The sequence below is a fragment of the Aquarana catesbeiana genome, linkage group LG01 (genome assembly GCF_042186555.1).
Source record: "Aquarana catesbeiana isolate 2022-GZ linkage group LG01, ASM4218655v1, whole genome shotgun sequence".
Taxonomy (NCBI): Eukaryota; Metazoa; Chordata; class Amphibia; order Anura; family Ranidae; genus Aquarana; species Aquarana catesbeiana.
Genome location: NC_133324.1, coordinates 949181648 through 949196537, shown reverse-complemented (window position 1 = coordinate 949196537; position 14890 = coordinate 949181648). Strand labels below are relative to the sequence as shown.

General features: G+C 54.1%; 1 protein-coding gene across 3 annotated transcripts in view; it reads left to right on the top strand.

Annotated features, from left to right (window-relative positions):
- LOC141121656 (von Willebrand factor A domain-containing protein 5A-like) overlaps positions 1 to 14890 on the top strand; it is a 132268-nt gene that overhangs the window by 108367 nt on the left and 9011 nt on the right. For all 3 annotated transcript variants that reach the window (XM_073611355.1, XM_073611346.1, XM_073611339.1), the window contains exons 17-18: positions 11913 to 12067; positions 13454 to 13580. In XM_073611355.1, the coding sequence (XP_073467456.1) occupies positions 11913 to 12067; positions 13454 to 13580 (282 nt within the window). The remainder of the gene's footprint in view (positions 1 to 11912; positions 12068 to 13453; positions 13581 to 14890) is intronic.

Genomic DNA, 14890 nt, shown 5'->3' with positions numbered 1-14890 from the left:
GGAGGTCAGAGGCTGCGGATGGTACAGGGGAGGTCAGAGGCTGCGGATGGTGCAGGGGAGGTCAGAGGCTGCGGATGATGCAGGGGAGGTCAGAGGCTGCGGATGATGCAGGGGAGGTCAGAGGCTGCGGATGGTGCAGGGGAGGTCAGAGGCTGCGGAGGGGATGACAGGAGAGGTCAGAGGATGCGGAGGGGACGACTGGAGAGGTCAGAGGCTGCGGAGGGGACAACGGGAGAGGTCAGAGGCTGCGGGGGGATGTCAGGAGCTGAGGCTGCGGAGGGGATGACAGAAGGTCAGAGGCTGAGGAGGGGACGACAGGAGAGGTTAGAGGCTGCGGGGGGGGGGGACAGGAGGTCAAAGGCTGAGGAGGGGGCGACAGGAGGTCAGAGGCTGAGGAGGGGGCGACAGGAGGTCAGAGGCTGAGGAGGGGATGACAGGAGGTCAGAGGCTGAGGAGGGGATGACAGGAGGTCAGAGGCTGCGGGGGGGTGCGAACAGGAGGTCAGAGGCTGCGGGGGGTGCTGACAGGAAGTCAGAGGCTGCAGGGGGGGACAGGTGGTCAGAGGCTGCGGGGGGGTAGGGGGTCAGAGGCTGCAGGGGGGGACAGGAAGTCAGAGGCTGCAGGGGGGGGACAGGAAGTCAGAGGCTGCAGGGGGGAGGCAGGTGGTCAGAGGCTGCAGGGGGGAGGCAGGTGGTCAGAGGCTGCAGGGGGGAGGCAGGTGGTCAGAGGCTGCAGGGGGGGCAGGTGGTCAGAGGCTGCAGGGGGGGCAGGTGGTCAAAGGCTGCAGGGGGGGGCAGGTGGTCAGAGGCTGCAGGGGGGGACAGGAGGTCAGAGGCTGCAGGGGGGGACAGGTGGTCAGAGGCTGCGGGGGGGGGTAGGAGGTCAGAGGCTGTGGGGGGACGCAGGAAGAGGCACACGCCACCAGACGAGTCCTCACTGAGCACCGTAACCGATTTACTTTTAAAAATGGCGCTGCTCTGTGCCATCGTGTCACTGCGTATGCGCCCGCATTTCCGAAAATTGCCGAGCGTGTACGGGCTTACCCGAGCACGGCTAACTTTGGAACAGCGCTGGCGCCTGCGCAGTTGCACGTCGGCCCAGCAGCCATATTTCTTTCAGGCACCGCTGCCCTCACAGTGGCCGCAGGGGTAGCCAGACCACCGGCCCACCGGGAGATTACCCAGTATCCTGGTTGGCCAGTCCAGCTCTGGGTCAGAGGCTGCGGATGGTACATGGGAGGTCAGAGGCTGCGGATGGTACATGGGAGGTCAGAGGCTGCGGATGGTGCAGGGGAGGTCAGAGGCTGCGGATGGTGCAGGGGAGGTCAGAGGCTGCGGATGGTGCAGGGGAGGTCAGAGGCTGGGGAGGGGACGACAGGAGAGGTCAGAGGCTGCAGAGGGGACGACAGGAGAGGTCAGAGGCTGCGGAGGGGATGACAGGAGAGGTCAGAGGCTGTGGAGGGGACGAAAGGAGAGGTCAGAGGCTGCGGGGGGGATGTCAAGAGCTGAGGCTGCGGAGGGAATGACAGAAGGTCAGAGGCTGAGGAGGGGACCACAGGAGAGGTCAGAGGCTGCGGGGGGGGACGACAGGAGGTCAGAGGCTGCGGGTGGGAGACAGGAGGTCAGAGGCTGAGGAGGGGACGACAGGAGGTCAGAGGCTGAGGAGGGGACGACAGGTCAGAGGCTGAGGAGGGGACGACAGGAGGTCAGAGGCTGAGGAGGGGACGACAGGAGGTCAGAGGCTGAGGAGGGGACGACAGGAGGTCAGAGGCTGCGGGGGGTGCGAACAGGAGGTCAGAGGCTGCGGGGGGTGCGGACAGGAAGTCAGAGGCTGCAGGGAGGGACAGGAGGTCAGAGGCTGCGGGGGAACGACAGGAGAGATCAGAGGCTGCGTGGGGGATGTCAAGAGCTGAGGCTGCGAAGGGAATGACAGAAGGTCAGAGGCTGAGGAGGGGACCACAGGAGAGGTCAGAGGCTGCAGGGGGGACGACAGGAGGTCAGAGGCTGCGGGTGGGAGACAGGAGGTCAGAGGCTGAGGAGGGGATGACAGGAGGTCAGAGGCTGCGGGGGGGTGCGAACAGGAGGTCAGAGGCTGCGGGGGGTGCGGACAGGAAGTCAGAGGCTGCAGGGGGGGGACAGGAGGTCAGAGGCTGCAGGGGGGACAGGAGATCAGAGGCTGCGGGGGGGGACAGGAGGTCAGAGGCTGCAGGGGGTCAGGAAGTCAGAGGCTTCAGGGGGGGGGACAGGAGGTCAGAGGCTGCGGGGAGTGCGAACAGGAGGTCAGAGGCTGCGGGGGGTGCGGACAGGAAGTCGGAGGCTGCAGGGAGGGACAGGTGGTCAGAGCCTGCAGGGGGGGTAGGAGGTCAGAGGCTGCGGGGGGGGACAGGAGGTCAGAGGCTGCAGGGGGGGAACGACAGGAGAGATCAGAGGCTGCGTGGGGGATGTCAAGAGCTGAGGCTGCGGAGGGAATGACAGAAGGTCAGAGGCTGAGGAGGGGACCACAGGAGAGGTCAGAGGCTGCGGGGGGGACGACAGGAGGTCAGAGGCTGCGGGTGGGAGACAGGAGGTCAGAGACTGAGGAGGGGAGGGGCAGGTGGTCAAAGGCTGCAGGGGGGGCAGGAGGTCAGAGGCTGCAGGGGGGGACAGGAGGTCAGAGGCTGCAGGGGGGCGACAGGAGGTCAGAGGCTGCAGGGGGGCGACAGGAGGTCAGAGGCTGCAGGGGGGCGACAGGAGGTCAGAGGCTGTAGGGGGGGGACAGGTGGTCAGAGGCTGCAGGGGGGGACAGGTGGTCAGAGGCTGCAGGGGGGGACAGGTGGTCAGAGGCTGCAGGGGGGACAGGAGATCAGAGGCTGCAGGGGGGACAGGAGATCAGAGGCTGCAGGGGGGACAGAGGCTGCAGGGGGGGACAGGTGGTCAGAGGCTGCGGGTGGGGACAGGAGGTCAGAGGCTGTGGGGGGGGACAGGTGGTCAGAGGCTGCAGGGGGGGACAGGTGGTCAGAGGCTGCAGGGGGGGACAGGTGGTCAGAGGCTGCAGGGGGGGGACAGGAGGTCAGAGGCTGTGGGGGGACGCAGGAAGAGGCACACGCCACCAGACGAGTCCTCACTGAGCGCCGTAACCGATTTACTTTTAAAAATGGCGCTGCTCGGTGCCGTCGTGTCACTGCGTATGCGCCCGCATTTCTGAAAATTGCCGAGCGTGTACGGGCTTACCCGAGCACGGCTAACTTCGGAACAGCGCTGGCGCCTGCGCAGTTGCACGTCGGCCCGGCAGCCATATTTCTTTCAGGCGCCGCTGCCCTCACAGTGGCCGCAGGGGTAGCCAGACCACCGGCCCACCGGGAGATTTCCCGGTATCCCGGTTGGCCAGTCCAGCTCTGGGTCAGAGGCTGCGGATGGTACATGGGAGGTCAGAGGCTGCGGATGGTACATGGGAGGTCAGAGGCTGCGGATGGTACATGGGAGGTCAGAGGCTACGGATGGTACATGGGAGGTCAGAGGCTACGGATGGTACATGGGAGGTCAGAGGCTGCGGATGATGCAGGGGAGGTCAGAGGCTGCGGATGATGCAGGGGAGGTCAGAGGCTGCGGATGGTGCAGGGGAGGTCAGAGGCTGCGGATGATGCAGGGGAGGTCAGAGGCTGCGGATGGTGCAGGGGAGGTCAGAGGCTGCGGAGGGGACGACAGGAGAGGTCAGAGGCTGCGGAGGGGACGACAGGAGAGGTCAGAGGCTGCGGAGGGGACGAAAGGAGAGGTCAGAGGCTGCGGGGGGGGAACGACAGGAGAGATCAGAGGCTGCGGGGGGGGGAACGACAGGAGAGATCAGAGGCTGCGTGGGGGATGTCAAGAGCTGAGGCTGCGGAGGGAATGACAGAAGGTCAGAGGCTGAGGAGGGGACCACAGGAGAGGTCAGAGGCTGCGGGGGGGACCACAGGAGGTCAGAGGCTGAGGAGGGGACGACAGGAGGTCAGAGGCTGAGGAGGGGACGACAGGAGGTCAGAGGCTGAGGAGGGGACGACAGGAGGTCAGAGGCTGAGGAGGGGACGACAGGAGGTCAGAGGCTGAGGAGGGGACCACAGGAGAGGTCAGAGGCTGCGGGGGGGACGACAGGAGGTCAGAGGCTGCGGGGGGTGCGGACAGGAGGTCAGAGGCTGCGGGGGGTGCGGACAGGAGGTCAGAGGCTGCAGGGGGGGACAGGAGGTCAGAGGCTGCAGGGGGGGGACAGGAGGTCAGAGGCTGCAGGGGGGGGACAGGAGGTCAGAGGCTGCAGGGGGGACAGGAGGTCAGAGGCTGCAGGGGGGGCAGGAAGTCAGAGGCTTCAGGGGGGGGGACAGGAGGTCAGAGGCTGCGGGGAGTGCGAACAGGAGGTCAGAGGCTGCGGGGGGTGCGGACAGGAAGTCAGAGGCTGCAGGGAGGGACAGGTGGTCAGAGCCTGCAGGGGGGGTAGGAGGTCAGAGGCTGCGGGGGGGACAGGAGGTCAGAGGCTGCAGGGGGGGGAACGACAGGAGAGATCAGAGGCTGCGTGGGGGATGTCAAGAGCTGAGGCTGCGGAGGGAATGACAGAAGGTCAGAGGCTGAGGAGGGGACCACAGGAGAGGTCAGAGGCTGCGGGGGGGACGACAGGAGGTCAGAGGCTGTGGGTGGGAGACAGGAGGTCGGAGGCTGAGGAGGGGACGACAGGAGATCAGAGGCTGAGGAGGGGATGACAGGAGGTCAGAGGCTGCGGGGGGGTGCGAACAGGAGGTCAGAGGCTGAGGGGGGTGCGGACAGGAAGTCAGAGGCTGCAGGGGGGGGACAGGAGGTCAGAGGCCGCAGTGGGGGGACAGGAGGTCAGAGGCTGCAGGGGGGACAGGAGGTCAGAGGCTGCGGGGGGGGGGACAGGAGGTCAGAGGCTGTGGGGGGGGGACAGGAGGTCAGAGGCTGCAGGGGGGGACAGGAGGTCAGAGGCTGCAGGGGGGGACAGGTGGTCAGAGGCTGCAGGGGGGGGGACAGGAAGTCAGAGGCTGCAGGGGGGGACAGGTGGTCAGAGGCTGCAGGGGGGGACAGGTGGTCAGAGGCTGCAGGGGGGGACAGGAAGTCAGAGGCTGCAGGGGGGGACAGGTGGTCTGAGGCTGCAGGGGGAGGACAGGAAGTCAGAGGCTGCAGGGGGGGGGTAGGAGGTCAGAGGCTGCAGGGGGGACAGGAGGTCAGAGGCTGCGGGGGGTGCGAACAGGAGGTCAGAGGCTGCGGGGGGTTCGGACAGGAAGTCAGAGGCTGCGGGGGGTTCGGACAGGAAGACAGAGGCTGCAGGGGGGTAGGAGGTCAGAAGCTGCGGGGGGGACAGGAGGTCAGAGGCTGCAGGGGGGCAGGAGGTCAGAGGCTGCAGGGGGGACACGAGGTCAGAGGCTGCAGGGGGGACACGAGGTCAGAGGTTGCAGGGGGGGACAGGAAGTCAGAGGCTGCAGGGGGGGACAGGTGGTCAGAAGCTGCAGGGGGGCAGGAGGTCAGAGGCTGCGGGGGGGGGGACAGGAGGTCAGAGGCTGCGGGGGGGGGGACAGGAGGTTAGAGGCTGCAGGGGGGGCAGGAGGTCAGAGGCTGCAGGGGGGGGACAGGTGGTCAGAGGCTGCAGGGGGGGGACAGGTGGTCAGAGGCTGCAGGGGGGGACAGGTGGTCAGAGGCTGCTGGGGGGGACAGGTGTTCAGAGGCTGCTGGGGGGGACAGGTGGTCAGAGGCTGCAGGGGGGGACAGGATGTCAGAGGCTGCAGGGAGGGACAGGATGTCAGAGGCTGCAGGGAGGGACAGGTGGTCAGAGGCTGCAGGGGGGGGACAGGAGGTCAGAGGCTGTGGGGGGATGCAGGAAGAGGCACACGCCACCAGACGAGTCCTCACTGAGCGCCATAACCGCTTTACTTTTAAAAATGGCGCCGCTCGGCGTCATCGTGTCACTGCGCTTGCGCCCGCATTTCCGAAAATTAACGAGCGTGTACGGGCTTACTCGAGCACGGCTAACTTCGGAACAGCACTGGCGCCTGCTTAGTTGCACGTCGGCCCGGCCCCGCAGCCATATTTCTTTCAGGCGCCGCTGCCTTCACAGCGGCCGCAGGGGTAGCCAGACCACCGGTCCACCGGGAGATTTCCCGGGATCCCGGTTGGCCAGTCCGGCCCTGCTTGGTAGTGAGCAAGTGGGATATTGCACCTTGCTGCTTCTCCTGCTTCTCCTATATCAGGCTCTGGGGAGTAGTGGTTCGGCCTGCTTCCCCTTGACACTCAGGCCCTTTGGTAAATCCTGAAAGGGGTTGTAAACCCTCGTGTTTTTTCACCTTAATGCATTCTATGCATTAAGATGCAAAACCTTCTGTCACTCAGGAGCCCCCCCCAGCCCTCGTTATACTTACCTGAGCCCTGTGTTTCCCACAATGGGAACGAGCACACCAGTTCTGGCCGGTGTCTCTTGCCCTGATTGGATAGATTGATAGCAGCGCAGCCACTGGCTCCCGCTGCTGTCAATCAAATGAAATGATGCAGGCGCCAGGGAGCGGGGCCGTGTCCTGCTTTCTGTGTGAATAGATGCAGAAGCAGGACACGGAAGCACCTGCACGGGTGTCCACGAAGGAGAGCACGTCTCTGATGGGGCACTCAAGAGGTGGAGCCAGGAGCGCCGCTGAGGGTCCCCAGAAGAGGAGGATCGGGGCCACTTTGTGCAAAACCAACTGCACAGCGGAGGTAAGTATGGCATGTTTGTTTTTTTAAAAACCCTGAACCTTTACAACCCCTTGAAGCTTAAGTGACTGCTGCATAGACCTCCTGCTGAACAGGTCCCAATCCTGGCTCCCCGGATGGCTTATGCTAAGCCTAGCTGAGGCTGGAAAGGGATGAGAGTCTTCAGCTTCTCTCACTCTTGTTCGTCTGCTCTGTCTTCTACCCAGGGGCAGAGCCCCTCAGCAGAGGGTTCCCTCCAGCCCCTCTATCCAACTGAACTCTGCTCTCCTGCTGCCAAACTCTAGAACATTTATGGGCTATCTCCCCACTTTCTGGGCTGTCCCCACGGAGGGATTGGAGGAGACTCCATAAATATTCAGGCCTAATCTCTGCTCCTCCATTCTCTAAGTTCTAGAACCCTCTAACAGTTCCAGAAGCCAGGCATAGGGAACAGAGACTCAGCCCTAGGAGCTCTGAACAGCACAACAACAATTAATCCCAGCTCTTCTTCCTATAGAGGTGACCGACTCACTATGGCCAAAACTGAATGCAATCGGTTGCCATTTTTCTTTAGCACATTGTAGCTAAAGTAGTAAAAAAGGCCTTGAAGTCCTGGAAGGTGCAGTGCATAGGCCAAAGGGCATGACTAAGTATTCCAAGTGCCCGAATCGAGTACGGAAAGCAGTCTTCCATTCATCCCCTTCTTGAATACGGACAATGTTATATGCCCCTCTCAAGTCCAGTTTTGTAAAGATAATGCCAGATTTAAATCTTTGGAACAGTTCTGGGGCCAAGGGAAGAGGATAGCATTTTTTCACTGTGACCTTGTTTAGATCACGGTAGTCAACATGTGGTCTCAGAGAATGTTCCTTTTTTTTCTACAAAGAATATACCTGCACCGGCTGATGAGATAGGACAGACGAATGCTTTCTGTGGGTTCTGTAGGTTTTTGTCAATGTAGCCCTAATTCCCATTCAGACAAGGGGAAGATGCGTCCAAAGGGAATTTCAGCTCCAGGGAGAAGCTCGATGGGGCAATCTTAGGGTCTTTGCGGGCGGAGAGTATCTGCTCCTCGTTTACTGAAAACATCCAAGTATTCATGGTAAGGCTTTGGAACCACTTGGCACAATTCCATGTTTGAGTCCATACACAAAGTAACGTATGATGGGAGGTGATGCTGTCATGCAGTGTTTCTGGCAGTATGGTGATAGGAATTCCAATCAATCTGTGGGTTGTGGGCCTTTAGCCAGGGTAGGCCCAAAATGACAGGAAATAATGGTGATGACATTGCATCTAAACGCAGCAGCTCATGATAGTTGTTGGAGGTGATAGTCAGGATTGGTGGTGTCTCTTTAGTTACAAGTCCTGGTTTGATGCAAGACCCATCGGCTAGGAATACGGTGAGTCCTTGTCCTCTTGTTTGTAGCGAGATATGTTGCTGAACTGCAAAGGACAGGTCAGTGAAACAGCTACAAGTTCCCAAATCAATAATTGCGGTCACCGACACGATTCTTCCCGAAAGCTGGCAGGAAACAGGCAGAGCTATGTGAGCTGAGTTGGCAGACAAGGGTGACTGGTTACCTGAAGAAATTTAAAGACGCTTACGAGGCTTAGCTGGGCAGATGCACACATAGTGACTGGCTTCTGCGCAGTATAGGCAAAGGTTATTCAATTGTGGGCGTTGACATTCTTCCGGAGTTAATGAAGGGTGGATCAGGTCCAGTTGCATAGATTCGGGTGCCTCTGGAGCAGATGAAGCAGAAGTTCCGGAAACTGGGTTGGGAGGAACAGGAATCCTGAGCAACATCCATACCGGATGGAACTGTTGTGTGGATCTTTCAGCTCTGCTTTCACGTAGGCGGCGATCAATCTCCATTGAAAGAGTGATTAAAGCGTCTAGAGAGCTTGGCACACGAACCCAAACTAGTTAATCTTTAAGACCCTCTGAGAGACCCAAACAAAACTGATGATGCAGGGCTGCATCATTCCAACTGGTATCTGCACCCCAACGTCTGAAATCAGTGACCTAGCTCTTGACCGCTCTGCGGCCTTGCTGGAATGCATGTAGAGCTGCCTCTGCAGTGGTGGATCACTGTGGGTCATCATACAGCTGTGACATGGCATCGAAGAATAGTTGTATAGTATTTAGTTGTGCATTATTCTCTTTCAATAATCAGTGGGCCCAGGACTGTGGTTCTCCTTGAAGTAGGGAAATGATGAATCCCACCTTGATGGATTCCAGGGAAAAGGTTTGTGGCTCTAGAGTAAAGCAGAGTTGGCAAGCATGCCTTGCGGAACGCTATGAACTTACTCCGGTCTCATCCTTGCATAACATCATTACTGTGGATTTTCGGGAGTTCCTGCTTGAGTAGCAGATGCAGCAGAGGTGGAAGCAAAAGCAGGAATAGTTGCTGGTGTAGCCAAGGACTGTACACGTTCCTCCAGATGAACATATCCTTCCTGTAGATTCTTAACTGCTTGTATAAGTGCAGCAAGGGGCTGACAGATCTCATCCAATGGAGACGGTCCTTTTGCAGGCTCAGACATCTCTGTTTGGTACTGTCATATACTTGGTCGGTGAGCCTGATGTGTAGAGGAGGACCTCTTGTACAGCTCCGAATCGAGGGGCCACTGATAGTGAGGCAGCAGCCACAGGAGCATGGTGACGTAGGAATGGCTGTAATCAGTCCAGTAGACTGTGTGGCAGCAGTCAGCAGGTGGATGTGGCAGCAAGCAGGCTAGTAGTAGAAGAGCTTTAACCCCTTCCCGACGAGCGTACGCAGATGTGCGTACTCGGCTTTCCGGGGTCATACCTTCCGACGGACTTTCCGAATGAACAGACTTGCCTACACACAATCCACCAAAGTCCGTCAAATTCGTACGTGATGACGTACGACCGGACTAAAACAAGGAAGTTCATAGCCAGTAGCCAATAGCGCCCGCAGCGGATGGACTTAGATTTGAAACATGTTTTAAATCTATCCGTCGAACTCGAGTCCGGTCGAAAAGTCCGCTCATCTGTATGCTAGTTTGACGGACAAAAAGCCACGTTAAGGCAGCTATTGGCTACTGGCTATGAACTTCCTTGTTTTAGTCCGGTCGTACGTCATCACGTACGAATTTGACGGACTTTGGTGGATTGTGTGTAGGCAAGTCTGTTCATTCGGAAAGTCCGTCGGAAAGTCCGCCGGGCAAAGTCTGCCGTAAAGTCCGCTCGTGTGTACGCGGCATTAGTCATGAAAGGGTTAAACCCTATGATTGGTTATAACAGTGATGTTATAAGCAATCCTTTTTATCAATGGCATCAATTCATAGCCATTATGTACTATTGGGACAGTTGTGATTGTCCACAGCTATCACATGGTACAGTGCACTGTGATTGGCTGTCTGTACCCTGTGATCACCGTGACCAATCACAAAGATCAAAAGAATAGTACACAATCTATATGCAAAAAGAGAATAGTCAGTGTTCAGATCTTCATAAAACCCCATTGTTCTTAATGATGTCATAAGCAAAAAAGTACTAGTAATTGTATATACAGTGGGGGCAGAAAGTATTCAGACCCCCTTAAATTTTTCACTCTTTGTTATATTGCAGTCATTTGCTAAAATCATTTAAGTTCATTTTTTTCCTCATTAATGTTCACACAGCACCCCATATTGACAGAAAAACACAGAATTGTTGACATTTTTGCAGATTTATCAAAAAAGAAAAACTGAAATATCACATGGTCCTAAGTATTCAGACCCTTTGCTCAGTATTTAGTAGAAGCCCCTTTTGATCTAATACAGCCATGAGTCTTTTTGGGAAAGATGCAACAAGTTTTTCACGCCTGGATTTGGGGATCCTCTGCCATTCCTCCTTGCAGATCCTCTCCAGTTCTGTCAGGTTGGATGGTAAACGTTGGTGAACAGCCATTTTTAGGTCTCTCCAGAGATGCTCAATTGGGTTTAAGTCAGGGCTCTGGCTGGGCCATTCAAGAACAGTCACGGAGTTGTTGTGAAGCCACTCCTTCGTTATTTTAGCTGTGTGCTTAGGGTCATTGTCTTGTTGGAAGGTAAACCTTTGGCCCAGTCTGAGGTCCTGAGCACTCTGGAGAAGGTTTTCGTCCAGGATATCCCTGTACTTGGCCGCATTCATCTTTCCCTCGATTGCAACCAGTCGTCCTGTCCCTGCAGCCGAAAAACACCCCCACAGCATGATGCTGCCACCACCATGCTTCACTGTTGGGACTGTATTGGACTGGTGATGAGCAGTGCCTGGTTTTCTCCACACATACCGGTTAGAATTAAGGCCAAAAAGTTCTATCTTGGTCTCATCAGAACAGAGAATCTTATTTCTCACCATCTTGGAGTTCTTCAGGTGTTTGAAAACTCCATGCGGGCTTTCATGTGTCTTGCACTGAGGAGAGGCTTCCGTCGGGCCACTCTGCCATAAAGCCCCGACTGGTGGAGGGCTGCAGTGATGGTTGACTTTCTACAACCTTCTCCCATCTCCCGACTGCATCTCTGGAGCTCAGCCACAGTGATCTTTGGGTTCTTCTTTACCTCTCTCACCAAGGCTCTTCTCCCCCGATAGCTTAGTTTGGCCGGACGGCCAGCTCTAGGAAGGGTTCTGGTCGTGCCAAACGTCTTCCATTTAAGGATTATGGAGGCCACTGTGCTCTTAGGAACCTTAAGTGCAGCAGAAATTTTTTCGTAACCTTGGCCAGATCTGTGCCTTGCCACAATTCTGTCTCTGAGCTCTTCAGGCAGTTCCTTTGACCTCATAATTCTCATTTGCTCTGACATGCACTGTGAGCTGTAAGGTCTTATATAGACAGGTGTGTGGCTTTCCTAATCAAGTCCAATCAGTATAATCAAACCCAGCTGGACTCAAATGAAGGTGTAGAGCCATCTCAAGGATGATCAGAAGAAATGGACAGCACCTGAGTTAAATATGAGTGTCACAGCAAAGGGTCTGAATACTTAGGACCGTGTGATATTTCAGTTTTTCTTTTTTAATAAATCTGCAAAAATGTCAACAATTCTGTGTTTTTCTGTCAATATGGGGTGCTGTGTGTACAATAATGAGAAAAAAAATGAACTGAAATGATTTTAGCAAATGGCTGCAATATAACAAAGAGTGAAAAATTTAAGGGGGTCTGAATACTTTCCGTCCCCTCTGTATATAAATGAAATGATTGTTCTGGGTTATCTTTCATTTGTTACTTTGTTATTTCTATTGTCTGTTTTCAACATCTGGCCCACCCTCACCCCCACCTGCTGTCCTAGTGGCTCTTGTGAGGCTGATCTCCCTGCAGAATGCGGACGGATCCTGGAACCTGACCCCCCAAATCTCTGCTGTCCTGGGAATATCTGAGACAAATATAAAGACCGGGAACCCCGACCAGGTATTGTGTTACTGACCATATCTGCAATATTTTATATTTACCTGAGAAAATCATTTATATATATATATACATACACACACACACACACACACACACATACACATACATATATATATATGTGTGTGTGTGTGTGTGTGTGTGTGTGTGTGTGTATATATATGTGTATATATGTGTGTATATATATATATATATATATATATATATATATATATATATATATATATATATATATATATATATATTTTTTTTATTTCTGACCATAATAAATAAAGAAAAAACACATGCGTACACATACACTATATTCTCAAAAGTAATGGGACACCTGCCTTTACACACACATGAACTTTAATGACATCCCAGTCTTAGTCTGTTGGGTTCAATATTGAGTTGGCTCCGCCCTTTGCAGCTATAAGAGCTTCAACTCTTCTGGGAAGGCCGTCCACAAGGTTTAGGAGTGTGTCTATGGGAATGTTTGACCATTCTTGCAGAAGCGCATTTGTGAGGTCAAGCACTGATGTGGATGAGAAGGCCTGGCTCGCAGTCTCCGCTCTTATCCATTCCAAAGGTGTTCTATCTGGTTCAGTTCAGGACTCTGTGCAGGCCAGTCAAGTTCCTCCACCCCAAACTCACTCATTCATGTCTTTATGGACCTTGCTTTGTGCACTGGTCCAAATCATTTGGTGGAGGGGGGATTATGGTGTGGGGTTGTTTTTCAGGGGTTGGACTTGGCCCCTTAGTTCCAGTGAAGGGAACTCTTAAGGCATCAGCATAACGAGACATTTTGGACAATTTCATGCTTCCAACTTTGTGGGAACAGTTTGGGGATGGCCCCTTCCTGTTCCAACATGACTGATCACCAGTGCACAAAGCAAGGTCCATAAAGACATGGATGAGCGAGTTTGGGATGGAGGAACTTGACTGGCCTGCACAGAGTCCTGACCTCAATACCTTTGAGATGAATTAGAGCGGAGACTGCTAGCCAGGCCTTCTTGTCCAACATCAGTGCCTGACCTCACAAATGCCCTTCTGGAATATTGGTCAAACATTCCCATAGACTCACTCCTAAACCTTGTGGACAGCCTTCCCAGAAGACTTGAAGCTGTTATAGCTGCAAAGGGTGGGCCATCTCAATATTGAACCCTACGGACTCAGACTGGGATTCCATTAAAGTTCATGTGTGTGTAAAGGCAGGCGTCCTAATACTTCTGACAATATAGTGTATCTACATGTGGTATTTGATGGTTGACTCGTGGCCTCCAAAATCCAAATCGGTGCCTGTTGGGTGATGTCTGGTCAAGAGCTGTGCAGGAATTTAGAACCCAGAATTATACAGATATGTAACATTTCAGGTCTTATATAATAAACTTCTCCTTCCCTCCTCTGCAGAACGTGGAGGTGTCGGTGTGGGTGACGGTCCTGGCGGTGATTTGGCTTCACACCACCTGTGTGGATCAGAGAGAGGAGTGGGAGCTGCTGGAGGGGAAGGCCGTCTCCTGGGTCAGGGCTAAAGCAGGTAAGTGCTGAGTGCAAACTACAGTGTCATCACTGACCAATCAGAATTATTTTACTAATATGACTCCCATACTGATTTTTTTCAACAATTACATCACTTTGATTGATCTCCCCATCTAGATAATTATCCCGTGTTTTTTTGTTTTTTTTTTACAAAATGGCTTTTGTTTCTAAAATTTCAGGCCTCGCCTAAAAACTCCTGCCCGCAGCTCCTCAGGACCGGCGCGGTGAAAAAAAAATCTAAAAAAAATCGATTTGCTGAATTTTTTAATTGATCTGACCTCTAAACTCGATTTCAAGATTTAAGTCGATTTTTTTTGTCTGATTTGGGGTGTATAATAATAGGGAGAGCTGTGAACTTAATAGATTGTACTAAATTTTGTGCATATACAGATAAAGTGCATGGTGCTTAGCTAAATAATAATTAATGATTAATTACTGATTCAGTGCTAAAATAACAGTGATTTTAAATATTTAATCAAAAAAGAAAAGTCCATAAATGTATCTATTAAAGCGGTTGTATACCCGCAAAATTTTTTTTTTTCTTTTTTAACCCTGTAAAGCAAAAGGCATAATGAGCTAGTATGCACCGCATACTAGCTCATTATGAAATACTTACCTTAGAACGAGGTGTCAGTATCTTTCCTGGTCCACGCCGAGGGAGCTGTCATGTTGCCTCGGCGTGTCTTCCGGGTATCGCGGTTCCAGCGCTGTGAGTGGCTGGAGCCGCGATGTCATCACTCCCACGCATGCGCGTGGTAGAGTTCTTGCTCGGCTAGGTCCGGCAGCTGCCGGGCTTCAGCCGAGAATCCCCTGTGCGCATGCGCCGCTGCAGTCAGCGGCGCATAGCAAGGGGAATATCTCCTAAACCGTAAAGGTTTAGGAGATATTTTTTTTACCTACAGGTAAGCCTTATTATAGGCTTACCTGTAGGTAAAAGTAAAAAAAAAGACTATACAACCACTTTAAGTTCCCAGCGCCCCCTATTATTATACACTCCAAATGAGAAAACAATTAATTGTTTTCTATGTGCCCTGTTCACACACTGCATTGTTTGGCAACTCGACGGAGCTCACCTGAAGGCTCTACAGTCTGTTTCTTTCTATGCATCGCAACTGAGCTGTGGGGCATAAAAATGAATGAATTGTAGTTTTAATATTTTAATAGCGTTGAAAGAAAAAAAAAAGGGCACAGTGCAACACACTTACAGTAAATGCGCATTGCACTGCCACTTTCTGGACCGCACACTAACCGGTGCCCACACAGTAGAACCCTGCATTTTACCATGAGGACCAGGGTGATCAGGCCCTA